Raw genomic sequence first — 22,808 nt, 5'->3', positions numbered from 1 at the left:
ACTGTGAGGCCCTGGTTCTGGGGGCTGAATTATTGATGTATGATTTTGTATGATGCCTTATGGAAATCTACATAGGATTATCAGTATCGTACTTATTTATGAAGTCGTCACAAGAATTTTAAAGTGTCCAGGATAACATGCAGCAATTCCTGCCTCCTAGTGGAAGCAGATTCTTTAGGAAAAAGTATACTCACATCACATAATTTCTGCAAATACTTACATTTAGAAGGCTAGGATCTGCCACCTATGCTATCTGTTGGATTACTCAAAATTAAAAGTCTGCTTATATTAATGTAAATATTGGTTTATATTTCCTAAAGAGAATCTTAATAAAGGAATTCTGAAAGCCACTCGCTCAATACGTACATACTTCAACAAGAGGCAGCTGCTCTCATCCAAAGTTGTTTGTTTATTCTTATTTTAGTGTTGAACTGACTGAAGGAGAAGAGCTGAGGTATTATATGAGGTTGGATTGCAGTGAAGGCTTTGGACAGGATTTGAAGCCAAAATACGCTTTTTAGCCTTTTTTTCTGCAACCCCTTATGTATCAATTCCTTGTGAAAATTCACAATACTCAATGGAGTTCTTTAAGATTAGTAGGTGGAGTGGTTCCCCTGTTTGATATATTTTTCATGTTAATATTTCTTATTTTAATTAGCTTTTGTTACCTTTTTTGATTGTCATAAGATAAAAATATGTTGTACTCGTTGTAGCAAGTGTGAGACATAACAAGGACTTCCCACTGTGTAACTGCACTGATCATCAGACTTTAGGTTCTAATTATGCAACTTCTGAAGCATTAAGGTTCACAACTAACAATTAAATGATATTAAGGACAAATCTTTCTAATTAAACTGCTGTGAAGCTATATACATCTGGATTAACTTTCCTGAACACGCATGCAGGAACATAGAGCATACATTTCTGTTTCAGTAGAACTGTACTGTGTAGTTTAACACCACCAAAGACGATTCTTATTTTCATGACTGGGTAAATGGACTGATTAACTGCTAGGTTAGTTCGGGGGCGTTAAAACCACATGATTGTCTAATCCATCTCTTAAAACTCTGACACTTGTCCTCTGTTATGGGTGTTAAGATCATGATATCAATCAAAAGTAACGAGAGGAACTGCACAGACCTTACTTTAGGAAAGGCAGAAAGTGAAAATGAGAGAATATCAAGCAGCAATGGGTTTTTTAGGAATCGAGGTTTTGATTTGAAAGTCAAAGCAGCAATAGTCAAAGCAGTAATTGTAAGATAATAATAGCAAAAGTTATCTTTATATATTTTTGGATACTACTTTCAAAATATTGTCATTCTTAGAGACTGATCACAAAAGACTCGTAAACTTTCTTTTTCTTGTTACTTCTTTGTAAATCATCAGTGTATTTCACGGCTGAAGACATTTTATCAAGCTCAGAAACTTGAAAGGGGCAGTTAGAGACCAAAAAAAACCAAAAAACCAAACCACAAACCAAATTTTACTCCAGTGCCTTTAATCCGCACAGTCTTTAAAAAACAGTAGCAACGTTGCCTGTGTATTATTCATGACTGTTTCCATAATGCATGGGGAAACTGGTAAAACGTTTAAGGAATTCTTCATATTAAACAAAGCAGAAGTGGTAAATTTTCACACAAATAAACAATATTGTTTAAGGGTTTTTTTTGTTGTTTTGTTTTGAAATTATATAGGAACACTTATCCAAAATGCTGCTGGTTGCACATAATTATTTGAAATTTTGAAGCTTTGGATAATGATGAGCATAGTTTCCCTAAAGCACAGATTTTGATATATGAGTACAATGATGGCTTGGTTTGCTTATGTTTTGATTGGATTTTTATTACATATGCAGAATATAAACTAGATTAGCTAGTGTTGAATGATACTGCGCTAAGTCTTAACATCACACAGAGATACGCAGTTTGATGTAGAACTCTTGCGTTCCTCAGTGATTTTCTATGATGTTTATCTAAACTGTGGCACACATAGTAATTTTGAAGAAAGTTTCATTTTAGGTTTTGAGTTTTAACCTAAAATAATAGTTCAGGGTGAAGTCTCATGGAAGTAAGAAGCCCCCAGAATGAAAACAAATGAGCTACAAACCAAAAAGGGTAAGAAAACAAATATCCCACCTCCTGGCTGCTATCTGAACATGTGAAATATATAGTGTTCTGACATCCTTAATCTTTCATTCACTGGAGCTGTTTTACTGTTTAATACTTTCTAATCATGAGTAGAATGGGATGAGAGAGAAAGGGTTCTCTATTTCCATGGATCTCTATTTACACGGATACTGGATGGATAACTTATAGTACTCTGAAAAATGAAATTCTAACTTTAAATTCATCTCAGTGAGGATTACTGCAATATCAAGGTGAATTGCGCTATTGATATAGGCAGAGACAAGATGGTTTAAACTTTGTTGAGCATTAATGTTAGCGTGAGATAATGCCGTAACAGTTATAAAGTTCCACTAATTAAAACGCCAGAATTTTTATTCTCTTTCTTTATCAAGAAAGAAATCCATCTTTCTTTAATATGCATAAACTGAGATATATAAAGGTACAGCGTGTGTTACGTTGTTACCTTGCCCCAAGTAATTTCAGCATCCAAATTGCTAGGCATCCCCTGCACAGCTGATCTCTTTGTCAGTTCTGCATCTGTTGCTGCAAGCCATTCTGCCATAGCATTAATTTCTTTTCGTAGCTTCCGGGACAATTTCAAGCATTTCTCTAACTCTTGCTTTTTTTCTGTCACCTGTAGAAAGAAAACATGTGTTTCTTAACTCTTCAGTCAAACGATTTTAATGATTTTTATATACCATTTTCTACATGCCACTTTTCTATAAAAGCTTAGCTTGCAATTTTACAGAACAAGTTGCACTTTTAATATAATTATGTCTTGCCTTAGGTCTGTAATTTTGCTGCTAGAATGCAAACACCTATAAGAAAAAACATGCATAAAGACACATTGAGTTTGAACTAGCATGACTAGTTTTGAAGTCATGCATAGCAAACTAATTTGGAACAACTGAATTAACAGGCTTTCCTTGAGACACAAAATAGATGTCAAAACCCTTCAAAGAGTATATTTTCATATAGACGGCCATATACTGATATTGAATCCTCAAGGTTTTCTCTGCGTAGCTACATTACATAGAAAAAAATTCTCTGCCAAAGAAACACCAACATCTTGAAACACAAAAATCACTGAACGATGTCAAACTGAGGCAGCACAGTTAACTTTAAGTTTTTAATTTCTGAGCATATTATTTTGTTGTCTTTTTAATACTCTTTAAATATAGGGAGGTTTGCATAGGAATTTGTAATTTTTTTCTCTTTTCAAAGTAAACTGAAAAATAAATTAAAAATCAGCAGAAATGTGTCTCATTAGCAAATCCATTCCGTGGTTTAATAACATTTATTTGGGTCACTGCAGAGCAACTCGTACAGTTTGCATTACATTCTTTGATGCATTCTTTATTAAGCTCTCTTGCTCCCCTCCCACCTCCTTATCAAAAATGTGTCTGCCACTTTAATATGATGCACGTTGCTCCCAGCATGCAGTCAGATTCGCAATAGGAACACTTGTATTTTGGTTATGTTCATACAGAGGGGGAACACAAAGGTGTCCTCAAGTGTCCTCATTTGATTCTGTTTGGCACTGACTAAAGATTAGGCATCTGTACTAAATAAATCAACAAAAGAAAGTTGAAACACACATTTTTCTAGAGAGTTTCACAAGCATTTACTATCAGTAGGCTACATTACAGATGTTTTGAAGACAGTGCAGTTTGTAGACTGTAATCCCAAGCTTCTGTTCCACAGTCCTCCATCTTCCATCATAGTCACCTTTCAAATTCTTCCCCCTTCCCAGCAGTTTGTTTTCTCACTTCTAGTTTCCTTAGAGCATTAACCTTTGTTCACATTTCCAGGAAACTTCTCACCCAGTTTAATTCCCAGGACACATCCCATGGAACTGATTCCCAGTCTCTTTGACGGGAGTCTTCACCACAGACTTATCTGCAGCACCTTTCTGCTTTCTTCCACACTTTCCAACCTTTCAGGTCATCCTAAGTCTTACCCTCCACCACTAGCTTCCAATCTTCTAGATCCCTATATTCACCTCTTCATACTCACAGCTTTTCGGTTAGCCTTTTCATATGCTGAATGTTTTGGACATGAAGTACTGTGGACAATCTCTGTTTTATTTTTTAAGTTCTTTTAAGCACATTACATGGTACCTGGAAAGAAGGCTGAATATTTATGTTGTCTTGACTGTCTTACACTACATTTTGGTGTAACCTGGAGGAATAGGGGACAAAATCCTCCGTGCAAGCCCCTGAGCATATTCAGGAAGAGAGAGAAGGTTCCACATACTTAGTAGAAAAGGCAGAAGATAAATGAAGACATCTCAGATAGACATTAGGCAACTGGTCGTTAGAAAATACAAATTAATAAATTATGTTGTGCTGAAGTTTAAAAAAGGTCAATCAAAGAAGGTGGATTAAAAGTGTCCAGTAGGTCACTAATATTTAAAAGAAATTACTAATTACCTTGCACGTCAATTAGTAATCAAGTGAGGTTGTAGCCACCGATATTTATTTAAATATTTTTAAATAGAAAAAAATTGTCTACAGTAGTGTCAGGTGTCCAAAACTGGTATCAATATCTACTAAAACTATTTTGGGCTTTGGCACTGTTTGAGTACAAGTAGAGGTGCAATGATCAAATTCATTCCTATCTCTACTGCCAAGGAGAGTTTGAGGTTTTAAAATGTAATAGGATGTTATGAGGTTAGGTACCTGGCTTTTGCTATCCTTGAGTAAACAGATCAGATTTGCCCAGGGAACAAGCAATAATACATCCCTGATCGTATATTATCACTCTGTAGAGGCTTACTACTAAAATCTCAGAACATTTCTTCTTCACTGAATATGCTTTATGTGCCTTCTTGTATGCCAAATTTATTAAATGAAACCTCAGAACCTACAGTCAGGCCAAGAGGTAAATCCCTGGGAAGGACCATAAAACTCAGCTCTTTAGAGCTTCATTCACACATGGATCCAGGAATCCACACAAATTTTCACCTCTTCTTCTGATGAGTATTAATAGTAATTGTAAATAACTATTTGCAGGTACTTAGCAGCAACACAAGGCAGAGTGCACTACCCTAAGTGTGAATGCCTGTGTAAGAATCCTAAACACCTGGTATACTATAAAATGAAGTTACTGATACATACCCAAACACAGAAAGAATATTTGCGTTGCTATATACAACTCTAAATTCTGTATATAATATCAATAATATTACACCATTTCCATGTACATTGTATATATCCAGAGGTTATTGATTAATTAGTTTCTATTTGTACTTCAAATGTAAAGATGTATTTCTAAAGAAAAATAGGAAACAGTGCCCTCTAAAGGCCTTCTGTTTCATGCAGTGATACCAAACATACTATCTCCATAAATTTTCTCTATATTGTAAAGCTATTTTAGCTATGCTAAATAGTTTACTCGCAAGAATCCTTGGATGTAATAAATAAAAATAAAATGAGAAAAGCAGATATTTGAATCAAAAGAAAGGTATTTTACAGCCTTTTAGTCTTACAGCCAAAAACTCCTGTGCAGGAGTGCTATTGTGAAGAAAGACCCGACCTTGTAAGTAATAGCCCCTACTGCACGCAATGCCCTTAGGAGAGCAGCAAGAACATTATTACTGCCACTTTCTTTTAGAGACCAGCTGCCTGTTCTGATGAATTACCACACAGAGATTTGACACAAGGATGCTACAGACCCTACCTCACAGCCACTCACAACTAACAAACTACCCAAGCTTTAATATAGTAGTTTGCATGTATACATGTATATGTGCTTGTGTCAGAGAGAGACAGAAAAAGGGCAAGTGAATGCATAAGTAAGCACAGGCATGGAATATTTATCATAAATGCAACCACTACACCATGATACTCAAATGACGTTTTGCTTTCTTGCAAATTCATCTCAAACCTATTTACACTGAGGCCACTGCTAAAGTTTCAACATTATCGATCATGCTTTTAAAGCATATTTTTCTGAAAAATGAGGGGCAAAACTTGATGTTCTGCACAGACAAAACTCATTTCTAGACCAAAGAGAGGTTTAAGGTCTGATACTACTTAAGCAATTAGGACTATTCACAGGTATTTATATCGATATGTGTATATGCTAAAAACAAAAGGAACAAATTAAAAAAACCCCACACCTTCCCATTCTTCTTAAGGGGAAGAAGTCCTAGGTTCACAGCGCCTCAAGTTACGTTACCTATCTCTGGGCTTTTGTGACTCTCTCTAAAACTGTTAACTACCATGCTATATAAAAGTAAACGTGAGAAATTACATCTAGGACAACAAAGCTAAACACAGCACTGCAGATTTTTGAAACCCATTAATTTGCAATACGGCTCACTTCAGATCACTAATGGCTTCCTAATGGCACATTTTTATCCCTTCATTAGTTAAGAAAGGTTTCCTATAACAATGGCACCTGTCTGCTGTTACGTTAAACATAATGTAAGAATAAATGCTACAGTCCTTTCTAAAATAATGGAGAAACCAAATATGTTATCTAATCTTAAATGATAGCTATCCACACCTTAATGAAACAGACTGTTCAGTTTTCTTGACACTCAAAAGATTGATGTCTCTTAATACCTTTATTTTCTAGCAAGAGAGAGAACTCTTTTAATTCAGGTTCCCAAATGAGCATTCTCTCTGACAAAAGTGACGTTACTCTTATTTTTTTATTGTACGGTAGTCAGTGGGGCTTGATTATCATTACGTGTTTAAACCACATACTGACTCTCAGTATTACCAATGGGCTCATTTTCCTAGCTGGTACTAATTTATGGTTCTAATAATTTATAATCTGACAAAATAAAGAATTTGCATTCTGTCCTACTTCATATATTTGAAGTATAGAAATTTTAGAAATAAACAGACAACTATATCTGTCATTCACAGCCGTCATTCAGCCAGTTACAGCACCAAATTTACTCTAATCCTACAGTTTCTAGAAGTTCTGTGGATAGTTTTAATAAGGGCAAGAGGAATAAAACAGAATAATGAAGGATATTTGTTAATTGAATTATTTGTACAAAGTCGTCTTTAGGACAATGCACAACTCCTCTTCAGAGCTCAAAGGTCCATGTAGAGGATTGTACTTCAGGAGCAGGCAACACACTCCATAGATAACACAGACCCAGAATAAAAAGCCTTTAGGGATTGACACACAATTTTTTTTTCAGTCACAGTCTTGCTAATATTGGTTAGTAGTCTGTCTTTCCTACTGTCTGTTTAGTTGACTTTTAGGAAAAATTGAGTAAACAAAAACATTCTCCTTTTGGGAAGTGTAACAGAATTTAATTGTATATGAATTGATAAAGAAATACATGATGTATAGGTGGAAATTTTACACAAGGAATGACAGTACTTGGGAAATTAACAGGGATTGATTCTACAAGGTTAATTATATATAAATAACTCATAAGGTAAAAGTAGAGTGGTACACAAATGCCTCCCGATGAAAGCTGCAGCAGCAAGAATTTTTCCTTCAACAGATTTTTGAACAGCAACAAATGGAAATGATATACTTAAAGAGCTGTACAGTGAAAATTAAAAGGTAGAATTCTCTCTTTTATGAAGTAGTTCTTCAAGTAAAATGTGAAAAAAACACAAACAAAAACTAAGTATTTTTCTGACCTGAAGTGTTTGGAAACAAATGACTGTTTGAGGCATTACAACAAAACAACATCCCTCTGACCCCTAAAAACCAATGAACTAATAGAAAAAAAAATATTAAAACATTAAGAAAGTATAATTTTAAATTGTAATAAAGGAATTTTATATTTTTCTAGAAGGTTATTTTTTCTCAGAGCAACTGAATAGCCATCCTAATGACTGCCTTTGCTTCCATTCTTTCTGTCACACGTTTAGAAAATGTGAGGGCCTTGAAAGGAACCAATAAAAATCCCTGTCTACTTACCATACCAAGATTATTCTTCACTTTGCCAGTTAAAAAGAGGGCATACTTTTGTATTAAAAACACAGAGCTTACCTTTGCACCCAATTCATTATATTGCAACTTCAAAGCTGTAAGCCTTTCATCCAGTTCTTTTGGGTTCTCTGTCTGCTGCTTTTGAACAATCTGCCTCCCAGTTTTTATCACTGTTTCTACTTCAGACTTCACCTCGCTCAGGCTTTTATATAATTTCTAATCAAATAGAAATATGAAAAAGATATACCACCATTAAAACAAGTAAAACAGAAAAGACTATTGAAGGTATTATAAAGATGCACTAGAAGTCTTTGCATTGTTTGCTGTATAAAAACACCATCATGCATGACTCTGACCACCTTCCACTCCCATTGGAAAGCTAAAGGAGTTGAGAGGTACCGTGGTATGTGACCTAAAGATAGAGAAAACTCACCCTGAGCGTGTGTGTGTATTAAAAAAAAGTTTATGAGAAAAATTGATCAGTTTCTAAATCAGAATTCAAATTAACAGATTCAGAGCAGCCTATCTTTACTAATATTGGCTTCAAAGACTTGTCACCAAAACCAATGGTAGAAATGTCATAGTTAAGAAAGTACACGCCATCCCTAATTGTTTTAAGATATGACAAAGGTTGTTTTCAAACCGATTTAGATAATGCAGTATTTAAAACAACAACAGATGTCTTCTGTCAATTCATACAGCCTGTTGGATGTATTTAAACTACAAATAGCCACTAAATTCATTTAAAAATCTGAGTTTTTCATACTACTAAATCAAGAGACTGGTAGCATAGAGGATTTCCCCTACATTTACTAAGTGTAATATTTAGTATACACTTAGTAGATCAAGTAATTAAAAAAACTACATGAAAAAGTAATGTAATGAGGTTAAACCAAAATATATTATATATAATTCACTGCATTTTCCTGCACTATTTCAATGACTAAGCAAAAAACAAGGGATAAACAGCTGTTCAGTAAGCAACGGCATGCAAGCAATCTGTAAACACAATACATTTCGCTAATATTTCAAATGAGTGATATTGAGAAAAGTGAAAGCGTTCTTTCTTTCCATATGCAGAAAGTTGGTATCATCATCTAAACATATGACTTGGTAACTCAAGCCATTTAACAGCCACATAAATGCACAACTAACATTCACGTAAGCACAGCAGAAGCTGAATTTTTTTTTTTTTTTAGTCTAAGTATAAATTCTGCCATGGCATGGAAATTCTACTGAACTCCACAGTGGAAAAAGACTCCACAGAGATACAGTGTGTCTGTTACCACACAGGTACATGAAGAATGGAAAAAGTGAAGCTGTTGAGCAGCTTTATTGTTGAGATGTCTAGCTTAATTCTATGTTCCAGCATTTTGCCATCATGTATTGGAAAATAAACTTACTGTCTCATATATTTTGACAGAACTGAAAAATAAATGACACTGTATTTTTTTAATCTGTAATTTTTTGAGCTTTTCTTTTAGCAGCAGTATCTCCCGCAATGTAAAATCTGTGTCTAGTACATCTGGATAGTAAAGACAAGACTTTTTTTCCAGCAGATCTGACAACAAAAAAACCCCAAGTGCATTTTCTCCATAATCTAAAGTTAATTACCAAGCCAATTCTTAACATGGTTGTTATTTTATTTACTTAAAGTTAGTATGTATATAGTCCAACTGCTTTCTAGGTGCTTAATATGATAAATACATTCTTCATCACTGAAAACCTGTCAACAAATTAGGAAGCTGTTGTATGATGCACACTGGCTAACATCTGATGGGATACTATGACTAGATTTTTTAAATAGAAACATTATAAGATTCTTTGTAGATAAAGATGCTCTAAAAACACTGTAAGTCTTCCATAGAATATGACAGGGCTGCAACAGCTAGCTGTCGAGTGAAGATACTTTAATTCAGTACAGGGCTTCTAATTACAGGGCCTCTTATCATTCTGATAAGAATATGAATTTAGGGGTAATTGCACTTAAGAAAAACCCAAGATGTAAAGAAATAAGATCGACTTGTTCCAGGTTTATTTTTTAATTTAAATTCTTATATTGAGATCTGAAAGAGTTTGAGGGGGAAAAAAAACATCTTCAGGCATGCCATCGCTCCAGGAAAAAAAAACAGCTGAAGACAAGGATCTGATTGTCCTGATTTTTGCTGTTAAAATCTCCATTTTATTATCATCAAGCACATGGTGTTCATCTTTATCTTTACTCCCTTCAACAGTAAAGGGGTACAGGATTACAGGGATATGAAAGGGATACATACAGATCTTCCTCATATGTTTTGTGTTTCCTGGCTAGAATGGACTTGTTCACTGCAACATCTCTTTTGGTTAAATCACAGAGTTCCATGACCGTAGCATCTTGTGGAAAACAGAGTGAATCCAGGGAGATAAACTCATATGCAAGATGGGAAGGGAGAATTAGAAAGGGATCCTGACTGGCTTTCTCACATAGTGAAAGTGCATGACCATTGTTCGAAAATTCACTGAAATGAGAATGTTTTGATTTTTTTTTTCTCCCAATTTTATGAGTAACTGATACTTTGTTTCTCATCCTGAATTCAAGACAACGTTCCGTAACTTTTAGCTTTCTCCATATAAATCCATATTTTCAAAATTTTTCACTCATTTAATTAGCATCCCGTGCTTCTGAGAGGTCTTTGCCATGACAGAAGAAGAGAACAACATATAGAAAGGAAAAAGTTACTGCAAGACTGTTAGAACTATTTCACCATGTTATTATATCCTGGGAAACTTTAAAATTGAATACAATTTTAAGTGTACAATGTCTTTCTCACCTCACTTGCAAACAAGAAAAGTAGGACAAGGAGAATCAAATACTTCTCTCTATCCTCCTCTCCTTGAAAAAAATCAAACTTTAACTAAAAAGGTTCCTATAACTTAAATTGCATAACTTTGCTCTAAAATCTTTCTCAGAATCTTTTCTAGTATCTCCCAAAGAAATATTGTCATCGTCATTGAAAATACTTTAAATCTGAAAGGCAGAACAGGCAGCAAACAAATAGAAAGACAGCATCTTTAAATATTCACCATGCAATGATCCAACTGTGACTGTACTACTTCCTGCTCAACACTCTTCATCTCCAACCTGGGCACCTGCAATTTCACTTCATCTAAAATTCTTTTACATTCTTGTAGGCGTTGTTCAAAGTTGGCTGGCTTCTGAAACAAGCGAAACCTCATGGAGACATCCTGCAGCTTTTTCTGAAAAGTAAGCATTGGTGAGTAGTAAATGTGAAATCAAATCAACACTGAAGCCAAGTCTTAGATGCATTTCAGAATACTTAGAATCCATTATCAATCAGTAGTTTCTTTTTTAAAGAATTTAAAACTTTTTGGGAAAATACCAGCAGCAGAGAACCTTGATCTTCACAGGAGGAAAAAAATTCTTGTATCGTCCAGGGCACTGGATGCAGCAGAGTGAGTGAGCCCATATACTCAACAGAAGAAAGGGAGTGTTTTTGTATTTTCCAACATGCAAAATGTTGGGGGGTGGGGAGTGAACAGGGGTTTAATGGCTCTTAGTCCCTCAAAGAAACCCAAATAAAGTCACTGGGCTGTAAATAGGTCTAGCACAAAACCTGAGATTTAGAGTATAAAATTGATTTCTATTTCAATTTAAAAAACCATAAGCTAGAGTAAAAAGAAAGTAATTTGAAGGCAGAAAACGCCATGACAAGCATGGCTTCTAATTTCATAATTTTCACAATTTGTTATCTTTGTCCATTAATTATATTGCTTGCTCACATGATCCCTACTTCAAGGGGAGGAGAAACAATTAAAAATAAAGCAAAAAAAGGGCACTTTAATTATCTACTTGAATAAGAACTAATTTCTCTTTAGAAGTACAGAGCAAAGTACTAGTAGAATAAGTTTTTCTACTGTTTGGAAAAAAAAAAAAGACTATTACTAAGAAATGGCTAATTAAATAGGAACTTGGCATCTGCAAACACACTTTTGATTTTTTTATCTTCAAATACTGAACACTTTATACCAATACAGTGTTGTCCGTACTACACAAACTTGAGAAAAACTATCATAAGGAATAGAATTAGCCTATACATAGCATTATTAAAAATGCTTCCCACATCTATCAGATTTCTGTGAAGGAGGCAGGAATCATGAGAAGACGACAATTCTGGGTAACACAGAGAACGGTGCAGATTTCAGCAGTTCCTTCCAACAACTTTCCTCATTAAACACTCTTAGTGAAATTGAGATCCAACAGGATAAGAAAGGCAGTCTTTCCCTAGATAAATAAGTGAGCAATTGAATAAAAATAGGATACAAAGGATAGGAATAAGTGGTCTTTTTTTTTTTTCAGTGTGTTTGCATACACTAAATTCATACTTAATTAGTTTTTCATCTTCTTGTGACACTTCAACTTAATGAAGATCAAGCCCTGTGGGAAGCTTGCAACGTCACATCAGTATCTGTTACAATTTGTGTTGGTTAAGACATTAAAAATGATCTAGAAAAGAGAGAGAATGACGGTATTAATGGTAGAGAAAATTAAAGCCATCTGTGAAGAGTCATTGAAGGATTGCACAGTACTGAGGATCTATAGGAAAAAAAAAAGCAAATTATTTTTAATTCATCCAAAAATTAAGTAATCTACATCACAAAAGAGACACTAAGCTTGATATACAACACGTGGGATCTAAATTATCTATTAGCACTCTCACTTGAGTTATAATAGATAACTATAACAGTTATACACTTATATTTACCTCCGACAGTTTTAAGAAAATATAAGCTCAATACTTAAAAGCAGCCAAACAAGCAAAGTGGGTATTTGGAATGATTAGGAACATAAAAAACAAAAAAGAAAATACCTGCCAGAGTATAAAAGTCATTGTATAAATCTGTATCGTGCCGGAATAATGTGTGCCTTTTTAATCACCTCATCTCAAAAAACATACAAATAGAAAATGTGTAGAGAAGAATGACAGGACAATCAAAGATATACATCTAGAGGCCTCAATATGATTTAACATACTAGTCAGTCTGGAAAAGAGACAACTGACGGGGATTAAAATTAGTGATATGCAAAAAGTTGACTAGCAAATGATTATTAACTGTTTCTCAAAATTCATGAAGAAGGTGACAGCAAGTTAAACTCTTACATTGGGAAACCAAAATGAACAAAAAGAAGGACTACTTCACATAGTATTCAGTTAAATTGTGTAACTAGATGTAAATGAAGTTGAGGATTCCAGCAATTTACAAGACTTCAGAAAGCATTTAGACATGAGCTTTTAAATACCTCTGACGCAGAAGTTGCTCAGCGGCAAATCACTGGGGAAGCATCACATAATGTTCACCTCAGTGTACCTCGTCACTGTCTTCTGGCTACTACCAAAGATACGGTTTTGGGCTAAATGGATCTTTGGTGAGAAGTAACATAAGAATTCTTAAATGCTAAAACGTGTAGTCAGCTGAATTGACTTCACAACAACAGTTGAATTGACAGCAATACTGAAACTTCATGGTCAGTAGGCAAACCTGGCTGGCCTAGATAAAGTGCACAGCAACAACTGATGGGAGAAGAGAAAAGCCCACAACTAAGTCAGTATCATTCCTTTTTGATTTGAGGAAAATGTCTTCTTTAGAAGCAAAGGATCCATAGTTATTCAAAAGCAAAACTACAGGTAATTAAATATTTTTAGAGATTTAACATTCTTTTATATTTTATTACATTAAATAATGTTAAAATATCACTAGGAATTAGTAATGAGGTAAGGGAAGGGAGTCAACTATCTTTTTACTCTGACAAGTGTGTTTACCTTAAAAGACAGATGAAAGTAATAAAGAAACAAGAATGTAATTTGTCTGCTGTATAATTTCTTCCTGCAAAGAATTTACTATTGAATTTCCAAAAATAGCCCTTCCTCAGAGAAGATTTCACTTTCATGTAACAATTCTTAGCCTAGTAGGACTAAGTAGGTCTTAAATCACTATGTCAGATTTTTATTTTGCTAATCGTCCTTTTCCCTTCAAATTTAAAAACCAGAAATTAATTCTCAAGCTAGAGTAATCCAAAAAGCCAGAATAAATTTGGTCACTTAACAGTTGTTTCACAATCTTGTTGAAATTACTTATTTTCATAATTGTTTACTTTCTGTCTAGATAATTGAAATAATATTAGAATAAATATATGTCAAATTAGAGATATTACTTAGCACAAATAAAAGAAATGCATCTAGTATTTATTTATAAGTGAGAATGTTCTTCAGGAAAAAAGTAAGTAAAGACAAATCTTGTGAAATGTGATTTATTACCAAAGACACTGAACAATGATGGAAAAGAATTCAAGAGACTTCACTGGCCTAAAATCAAATATCGTCATAAATATTTGGAACCAAGGGTTCAGCTTTTACCCTTTTTGGTAGTTAATATTTACATTATGCATGTACATTTGCAATTTTTTGTTCATATTTTATCTAATGTAAGCAAAATGGATTCTCAGAATGACCCCACCAATTTGTCAAAACTCAAACTGATGCTTATGATCATCTAGAGAAGTCTTTTGAAGAAAAAAATACTTGCACAAAGATGGATTAAGAAAAAAAAAAAAGGCACCTAGAAAGGGTAGTGCTCCCTTGCATGCTATTGAATTTATAAACATTTAGATACAAAGTCATCTGATGCCTGCATTTCACTGATGAAATACGGGCAACATCACAGCTACCATAGAGACCATAAGAAGGTGAGTTAGTGTGAAGAAAGACAGAAAAATAAGGAAACATAAATATTATCAACAAAAAAAAGCTAGTCCTGTAGATAAGAGGAAACATTAACTAACTGTTAAAAAGCCATTGATGTTATCCATAATAAATATAAATCTGAAGCTAAGATACCTAGAAATATTTGACAGAGATGAAGAAAAAGATGGCCTTTTTTAGTGTTAATACCATAATGAAATTCTTTGTCTTTCCTAAGGAATTTTGATAATTTGTTTTGCAGCCTGGGGAACTTTGGCACTAATGCCAAAAACAAAAGCAGAAAAATAGTTAACAACCCATCACAGATTAATGGGTAAAAATGTATATTGTTCCTAAGTGTTAAATAAGTCTTCTTCAGTTTCAAACAGGTCTTTCTATGTCTATTAAACTAGATGAAATAACGCATTAATTAACATTTTAAATTGATGATGATAATGCACTGCTCAGCATAGATTTGTCTCTCAAATGCAGTTCTACCAAATATTTCCAAATATTTTAAAATGCTTTTAACTCTAAATATTTTCAAATACCTCAAAAGGTATACCAAAAAGCCTCACTGTGGTTTTATTTCTTGCAACCGCAGCACATTCAAAACACCCCTTATATAGTGTCCCCACCAGTTGGTTATGTCAGCTCTGTGTACCCTAGAACTGTTGCCAACTAGCTAGGAAGGCTGTAATAGAAAAATGAGCAGTAAGAAGATATGGATGGTATGCTTTAACCACACTAATTTCCTGGCTAGAAAGGAGCAGCTAAAACAGAAGAGATACCTTAAGAACATTTCATACTATAGTAATAGTATTACTCGTGCTGTTTGTTAGCATCAGTGAAGGAAAGATGGAGGAAATAAAATTTGCATACCTGTGCCAGATCAATTTGGGAAAGCACTCTTTTGGCAGCATCTTTACCCCGGTTTCGTTTCTTCATTTCTTCCAAACTAATCTCATGGCTTGTTAATTCAGATTGTATTTTCTATTGAAAAACAAAGACAGTAATCAGCAGGGTTTGAAGAAAATGTTTATATTGTTGTTAATATTATGTGGAACAGTTGATTTTGAAAGATATTAAACAGAAGTACTACACTATATACGGGATCATTAGAGGAAATTATTCAAAGAATTACTTGTTCACTACCCCGTAAATTATTCAGTTTAGTTTCTCTTGATCATAATAAAACCTTCTCTTGCTCAAACATATATAACTCTGACACTGTGACAGTAATGACATAATCTTGCTAAGGAAATTGTGATTAAATTGTAGGCAAAAACCCCATAGATTTCTCTTATCTGAAGGAAAGCAACTATTATCATTGGGAAGAAAATTTAAAAAATACAAATAGAAAAGTGATTTGCTTCACTATTCTTATTTCTTATTATTTCCACTGATTCATCAGGTGAGTTCAGAGAAAATTGATCAAAGTATCCTGTATGTATAACAACATCTTCATCTCACAGAGTTGTGTTATATCTAAAACAGCATACAATTTGTGGCATATTCCTGACCAGAATCTATGTTCAGTATCTGTAGATATGGTAAATGCACAATGACATGTAGTTCATTAATACACTAACTTAATCCATTTTCTAACACACATTTCTGGTTATCTGTTTCTGCAAAACCTGTATGCAATCAAATCGTCCCAAGAGAAATATCAGAAATATCAGCCTTGTTGGTTGACCGTAAATCAACCTTACACAAAACAATTAACTTAAGCAGTGTTGGCTAGTGCAATGTAATGGAAAAGAATTCCCATAATGTATATTGATACAACATAATTTAGAGCAATTCACATATTTTTGTGTTTAAATTGTTAGAAAATGAGAAACTGTTATTAGCAAAATTGCTAGACAAGCACTACTGAGAACAATTACCCTATGAAATACAGACAAGGTATGTTCCCACCAGGAAACAGGTGAGGCCATTGTTCCTGGATTAAAAAGAAATTTTAGATTCAATCTTTTTTTTTCTATGATATACAAACATTTCTCAGATACACTAAAGACTAGCTATAAGTTGAAATATATGCACATGCATTTATCTTACACTACATTAACTTGTAAAATGTGAAAATCGTGTAGTTCAAAAAAGGCTATAAAGAATTATGCTAATTAAGAAAATGGGATTTTAAATTACAATTTGATCCTTTAAAGTTTGATTATAAGTAAAAATTATAGGTATTTTTAATAACATCTTCATATATTATTAATTGATATATACATTATTATTAATAACATCTTCATACATTATTAATTAATATATACATTATTATTAATAACATCTTCATACAAGTACAAAGCTGTGTACACTGTATGCTGTCTACTTTATAGGAGTATTACATGGTTATAATGACTTGTATAACATTATAATGTCTTGTATATAACAATACTACACTGAAAGCAGTTTTTCACAAGTTACATTGGAAATGTATTAAAGTGAATTTTAAGAGAAAAAGAGATACAAAAATACAGCAAATTATTCAGTCATTACTAAATTTAGTTGAGAAAATATATTTACAATTCTAAACTATCCAGTATTATTTAGAGAAATTAAATATTTTTCTGAAGCAAAGCACTCGTAAAAGCAAAATGACTGACAGAAAGCTGTCAATTTAGATGAAATTTTTCATTTAAAATTTTCATAATTGTACATTTTCTATTTTTCATAGTGAATATTTTGAGTTCTCCTTGTCAAGACTATTTACTAAATGGCCAGTAGCATTTGGAGCAAATAATAGAAAAGGTTTATTAAATAGTATATTTTGAAGTTATTCTTTTCTCCTTGTCTAAGTTTAAAATTTCCCCCTTGAAGTGTACTAGAATTGTTACAAGATTATCTTCTGTGTTTGTGCAGCACACAGACCAAATTATTGGTGGTGAATCAGCATTAGTTAGCTCCTGAAGACAAATAATTTCTTGATGTCTTGGAAGTCAGAACTGTATATACAAGGATGAAGCAAGTCTGAATGTCAGAAAAATATACTATATCACGTCAAATATTTCAACTGTTTCCTTCTACACCTCATCAATTAACTGATTTTGGTTGTATTTTCCAGTTTATTTTGTTGAACTTCAGAGTCACTCTGGAAAGCATATAATTGAACAGTTCTTATCTGAATAAGTCAGAACAGCACAGTACAGATAAGAGTAGTGTTTAAGCAATTAGGTATTATGGGACATTGCATGGAGATTGTTCTATCTTACTTTTTAAAAATTGCTATGCAGGAGAGCTTTCCTCTAATATATTTGTTCTCTCTAATTCTGTGTTTTGATGTCAGAGTAGGTGATAAAGAGTAAAAGCTTTGCAGCAAAAACTGCCTTCATTAAATTTCTAGAACATCACAATATAAGGTGGTGTATGTAACTAATAAATATCACTGTGCTTAAATTATTCTGTCCTACAGGTTAAGGATTCTCATTTTCCATGACTGGCATTTTTTTCAGGAAGTTTATTAATTTGCAATATATATATATAAACTAAAATATAAGTGCGTGTATATGTATAAAAACTATATACATATACTATATACTATATTTACAAGACCAAAGGCACTGATTATGCCTATTCTCATGAGGATCACTTCTAGAACAAAAGGATTTCAGTCCCAAGGGCATGCAATACATTTCTTCTCTCATTTATTAGTCTTAACTTTAAAAAGATGAGGAGTGAAATGCAGAGAGCCTTGCTATATAAACAGCAAAAAGCAGAGAATTGGCAGTGTAGCTAGTTCTTGGAAAAACTTTTCCTATCTTGAATCAGAGAAAGGAAAGCCAAAAGAATCAACATGACTATTTGTCTCATTTGGAAATTGTCACAAACCTAGCTGCAACTCATGCTTTGAGAACAGCGTTTAGAAAAAAGGTAACAGGGCATAGAAACAAACTCTGTAACATTATTTGCAGCAGAAAATTGAACTAAAAGGCTTGATTATATATCACTTCCCACTAATGCCTGCTACCGTAATTAGAAAATCAGTCATCATATTTACAAAAAACAAATGCCAATCAGCAATAATCAGCAAAATCATAACAATGCAAAGTAATTTGGAAAAAAACCAACAAGCCAAACCCCCAACCTTGTGTATTTAATTAAAAAGAAGTGATTTATTTATAACCAAAGGATAAAAATACAAAACCATAATTTTTGGAATAAATTGTGGAGTAGAACTAATATTGTGGAATAACGGCTGAAAAGACAAGATTAGATGGGTTGTACATCCAATGTGCAAACACAGATTTTAGTATGAGTAATGCTGAAAAGACTACACTACAGAAAGAGCTGACAGTTCCAGCTGACGTAGTATCAGCAAGTTGAAAAAAGTTTGAAAGACATTCTGGAAAACACACTGGTGAAACTGCTTTCTCGTGGCAGGTCAGGGATACCATTTTCCACCCCAGGACTGTGGGAAACCCCTCATCTTTCTTGTCTGCTCCTTAAGAAGGAAGAAGACTCTGTTGGTTCTGTTACTTCAGGAATGAGGCAAGGTCACAGGAGATGTGTATTATAGTGCACGTTATCCTCCAAGACATCTTAATTTCATGCTGCTGGACCTTATTTTATTGTATTGTATATTAGTTGCCAGAAATTCATAACACAGGGAGGAATTACTTTGCAGTCAATATTGAATATCCTACCAAGATCAGCAAATTGATAAGTTCTCAAAAGCTGGATAAATCCAGAAGAAAGATACAAGTGACGTATATTATCACGTTCCAAGATGGGACAGGGAACCCTGATGTCATTTGAACTTAAAATAAGCAACGAATAGGTGAAATATTTCAATATTTAATACTGAAATATTTCAATATTTCAATATTTAATATAAGCAAAGAATAGTGAAATATGGGCGTGCACTGTAATGAGAGTGGCCAATTTACTAGTCTCAATCTGATTTATAAACTTGCACAAAAAATACACTAAACATAATGAATTATAGTTCATTAAACACTGCTACAGCAAAGGGATTAGGTCAAAATAAAGTTGCTAGAATTAACCACACTTCCTTTTTTTTCTTCTGATTTCTCTTTCTCTTTAAAGTCTGTTGCAGAAAAATATTCACTAAATTCCTGTTTACTAACTAAAAACATGATTTATAAAGCCTGTTCCTGTACAAAAAGGTTATTTTCATTCTGTGACAAAAAACTGGCCAAACCCTCAGGGAGAAACATGTCCTATTTTCTCCATGGGAAGTTTAATGAAAGCCGTCAAAAGGCTTTCCTTTCTAAAGTAAAGATTTATGGAAACACAGGGTGATACATTAGAGACAGATAGTTCCTTAAAGAGAGGACACTTGGATCTCTTGGGTTATACATAGTAAACAGAAAGATTTTTTATACCTCTCTCTGACCTTGCAAGGTTGGTCTTTTCCTCACAAGATTTCTTTCCTGCCTAGCAACTTTCAGCGGCATCCTGAGCTATAGGCAGAATCTATGGTAGGTAGATGTAGGTAACCCCTGAGGGCTGGCTGTGGCACTGTCCCCTGCTCTCGCAGGTGCTCCTGCAGTGGGAGGCTGCACGCCCCAGCCCATGGGTAATGTCCTTTCCTGTCCCACTGGGCTCCCAGAAGCTGCTCCCAGCTCAGCATCTTTGTTCTCAGATAGAAGGTTTTCCCCCTAGTTTGGAGGATGCCAGAAAATAAATATGCTGCTCCCTTCTCATAGATATTTTTAAGCAGAACATGCTATGTAAAACATGCTATACAAAATAAACTAAGCAGTTATACTATCCTCTACTACATCCATGTTCACCTGTCCTTATTCCACATCCTCCAACAAAATACATCAGGCATTACTAAGTATTGGGCAATCGAATACTGTTTGATTCTCGAGAACTGAAAATTACATAGCCAGAGTAGTAAATCGTTCAACCGTGAGTGGTGGATCTGAAGGCAAGGGCAATTACATTACCTTAAGTTTCTTCCACTGTTTGTTCTAGGAAAACAAGGTCTAAGTTTATCCTAGAACATCACTTTTCTACTATGGGTTTCTTTAAGATCTACTGCATAAAAAGGCCTGGACTAGACAGCAACCCTATGAGTTCTGCAGTTGCACAAAAAGATGATGACAATATGACACAACTCAGGCAAAACGGTGAACTTCTAATTGTTCTCTGCTTTTCTGTATACTCAAATTATGAACTCAAATTATACATCTTTGTAATTAACGAGTCCTTCAATAACTCTTACACTAAAATCGCCTGGATATGAATTTGCAGATTTGGCTCTCTTGAGTTGCAGAGAACAGCTTGCCAGCTCTTCTTGGTGTATTAGGTTTTCTGATTTGTATTTCTCTAAATACTACTTAGCTAGTCTAACAGCTTTCAAGAACAGTGCTCAGTTTAACCTCATTTTTGCTTATTTTCGCAATTGGTATCAATGCCTAAGGAGTCAGATCTCAGCCTAATGGATGGAGGAAATAAAGCATTTAGAGAGCATTCTGGTAAGTTAATCTTTATAAATGGAAAGATCATGATTCTAGCAGACATAAAAACCATATCTGAAACAATTTCAGAACTGTTAGTGGTTACCTTTGAAAACTCTGGAAGGATAAACAAAGTACCAGAAGATTAGAAAAATGAAGTACCCATCTTTAAAAGCACAAAAAGAATATGTGCCAATGATGTCACACCTTTGCAGAAAAAGAAGAAAAACATATAATACATATAGAAGATGATGTTATAGCAGGAATGACACATAGGTAAGTCTCAACAAGAACAGCATACTTAGTTTTAGACACTACTCTTCAAGAAAGATTAACTGAAAAGTCCAAATGAGAAGAGCAAATCATCAGAGGATAGAAACATGATTGACAAGGCACGACTGAATAAGTTGGACATGACAAATGCAGTTTGTGCAGTTAAAACACAGTTAATGCAGTGTTCAGATGCTATGGAGATGTGTAGAGTGTGAGAACCTGTCTACTACAGAAATCTGTGTGGATATTCAAACTTAATACTTAACAAAATGTAAGCTTACACTTCTGAATAACGCTTATCAGCTATTCCCTCTTTGACCACTGATCTACACATGGCTGAACAAAATAATTTTCACAATTTCCAGCAGAGGAAAAGTAAGTGTAAACACCTTTAACATTAGACATTTTACTAAGTAGACAATTGTGAATTCTTTGTCCCAAAATATTAGTCTGAAGGCAATGAAGCATGGCATTATTCGTGTCAAGTAACATTGCACAACTGAACAACTCTGCCATTATATCATCACATTAACTTTGGTTTTGAACATAGCACAACAATATTTTAAAAACAGATTAATGACCATCTTCACTTAGAAAATAGTCAGGCGTGTAGTGCTTATCACTACAGAACTGAAATTATTCCATTTATTGAAAAGACAAAGTATATCACTTTTGCTTTTCTTAGAAACACAATATTTTTCATTTATTCTTCACACTGCATGTTAAGTAAGTTTACAGGGAGAACAACAGACAAGTGATTTGTCACATGCAGGCGAGAAGTGAAATAAGTGTATTTTCTGTCCCACAATACAAAAACCCCCATGTAATTGCTCAGACTAAACAGAAGTAGAAAGTGGAGATTCTCTCTCCCACCAGAAGCTATTTAATAACAAAGCTACAAATAATTATCTGAAAAATAATTTGTTATATAAATGTAATTTGTTCAGTACAGATTTATTTTCTTCCTGTCAGTTAAAGAGTACTTGAAAAAAAGTCAGCAACTGGCAAAGTCCTGTGATGATGACTTCATTCCCTGTATTTTCTTGATAAATTTAGAGAAATTAAAGAGACTTCATTTGGGATCATGAGATCAAGCATACAAACAATCTCTCCTTCTGGAATACTGTATTAAGCTTTACCTCATTTGAGCTTTTTTCATCATTACACCTTGAGGAATGAACTGATTTATCTGTGCGGTTGCTGTTAGATTGTTTTGTCTGAATACAGCATCTTTAGTTGTACTCAAAATGAGTTGGCAGTGGCTCTCCAGCATTAAATTCTCAGTGCCACATGGTGGAGTAAGAAGCACGCAGAATTTACAA

General features: G+C 34.0%; 1 protein-coding gene across 2 annotated transcripts in view; it reads right to left on the bottom strand.

The window, feature by feature from the left end:
* Window positions 1-22,808, bottom strand: part of DMD (dystrophin) — a 1,244,291-nt gene that overhangs the window by 704,596 nt on the left and 516,887 nt on the right. For both annotated transcript variants that reach the window (XM_075174519.1, XM_075174510.1), the window contains exons 31-34: window positions 15,659-15,769; window positions 11,103-11,276; window positions 8,100-8,255; window positions 2,590-2,760 (exon numbers count right to left, since the gene is read on the bottom strand). In XM_075174519.1, the coding sequence (XP_075030620.1) occupies window positions 2,590-2,760; window positions 8,100-8,255; window positions 11,103-11,276; window positions 15,659-15,769 (612 nt within the window). The remainder of the gene's footprint in view (window positions 1-2,589; window positions 2,761-8,099; window positions 8,256-11,102; window positions 11,277-15,658; window positions 15,770-22,808) is intronic.

Source organism: Calonectris borealis, chromosome 1 (genome assembly GCF_964195595.1).
Source record: "Calonectris borealis chromosome 1, bCalBor7.hap1.2, whole genome shotgun sequence".
Taxonomy (NCBI): domain Eukaryota; kingdom Metazoa; phylum Chordata; class Aves; order Procellariiformes; family Procellariidae; genus Calonectris; species Calonectris borealis.
The sequence above is the reverse complement of the archived record's forward strand: the minus strand, read 5'-3'. Positions and strand labels throughout refer to the sequence as shown.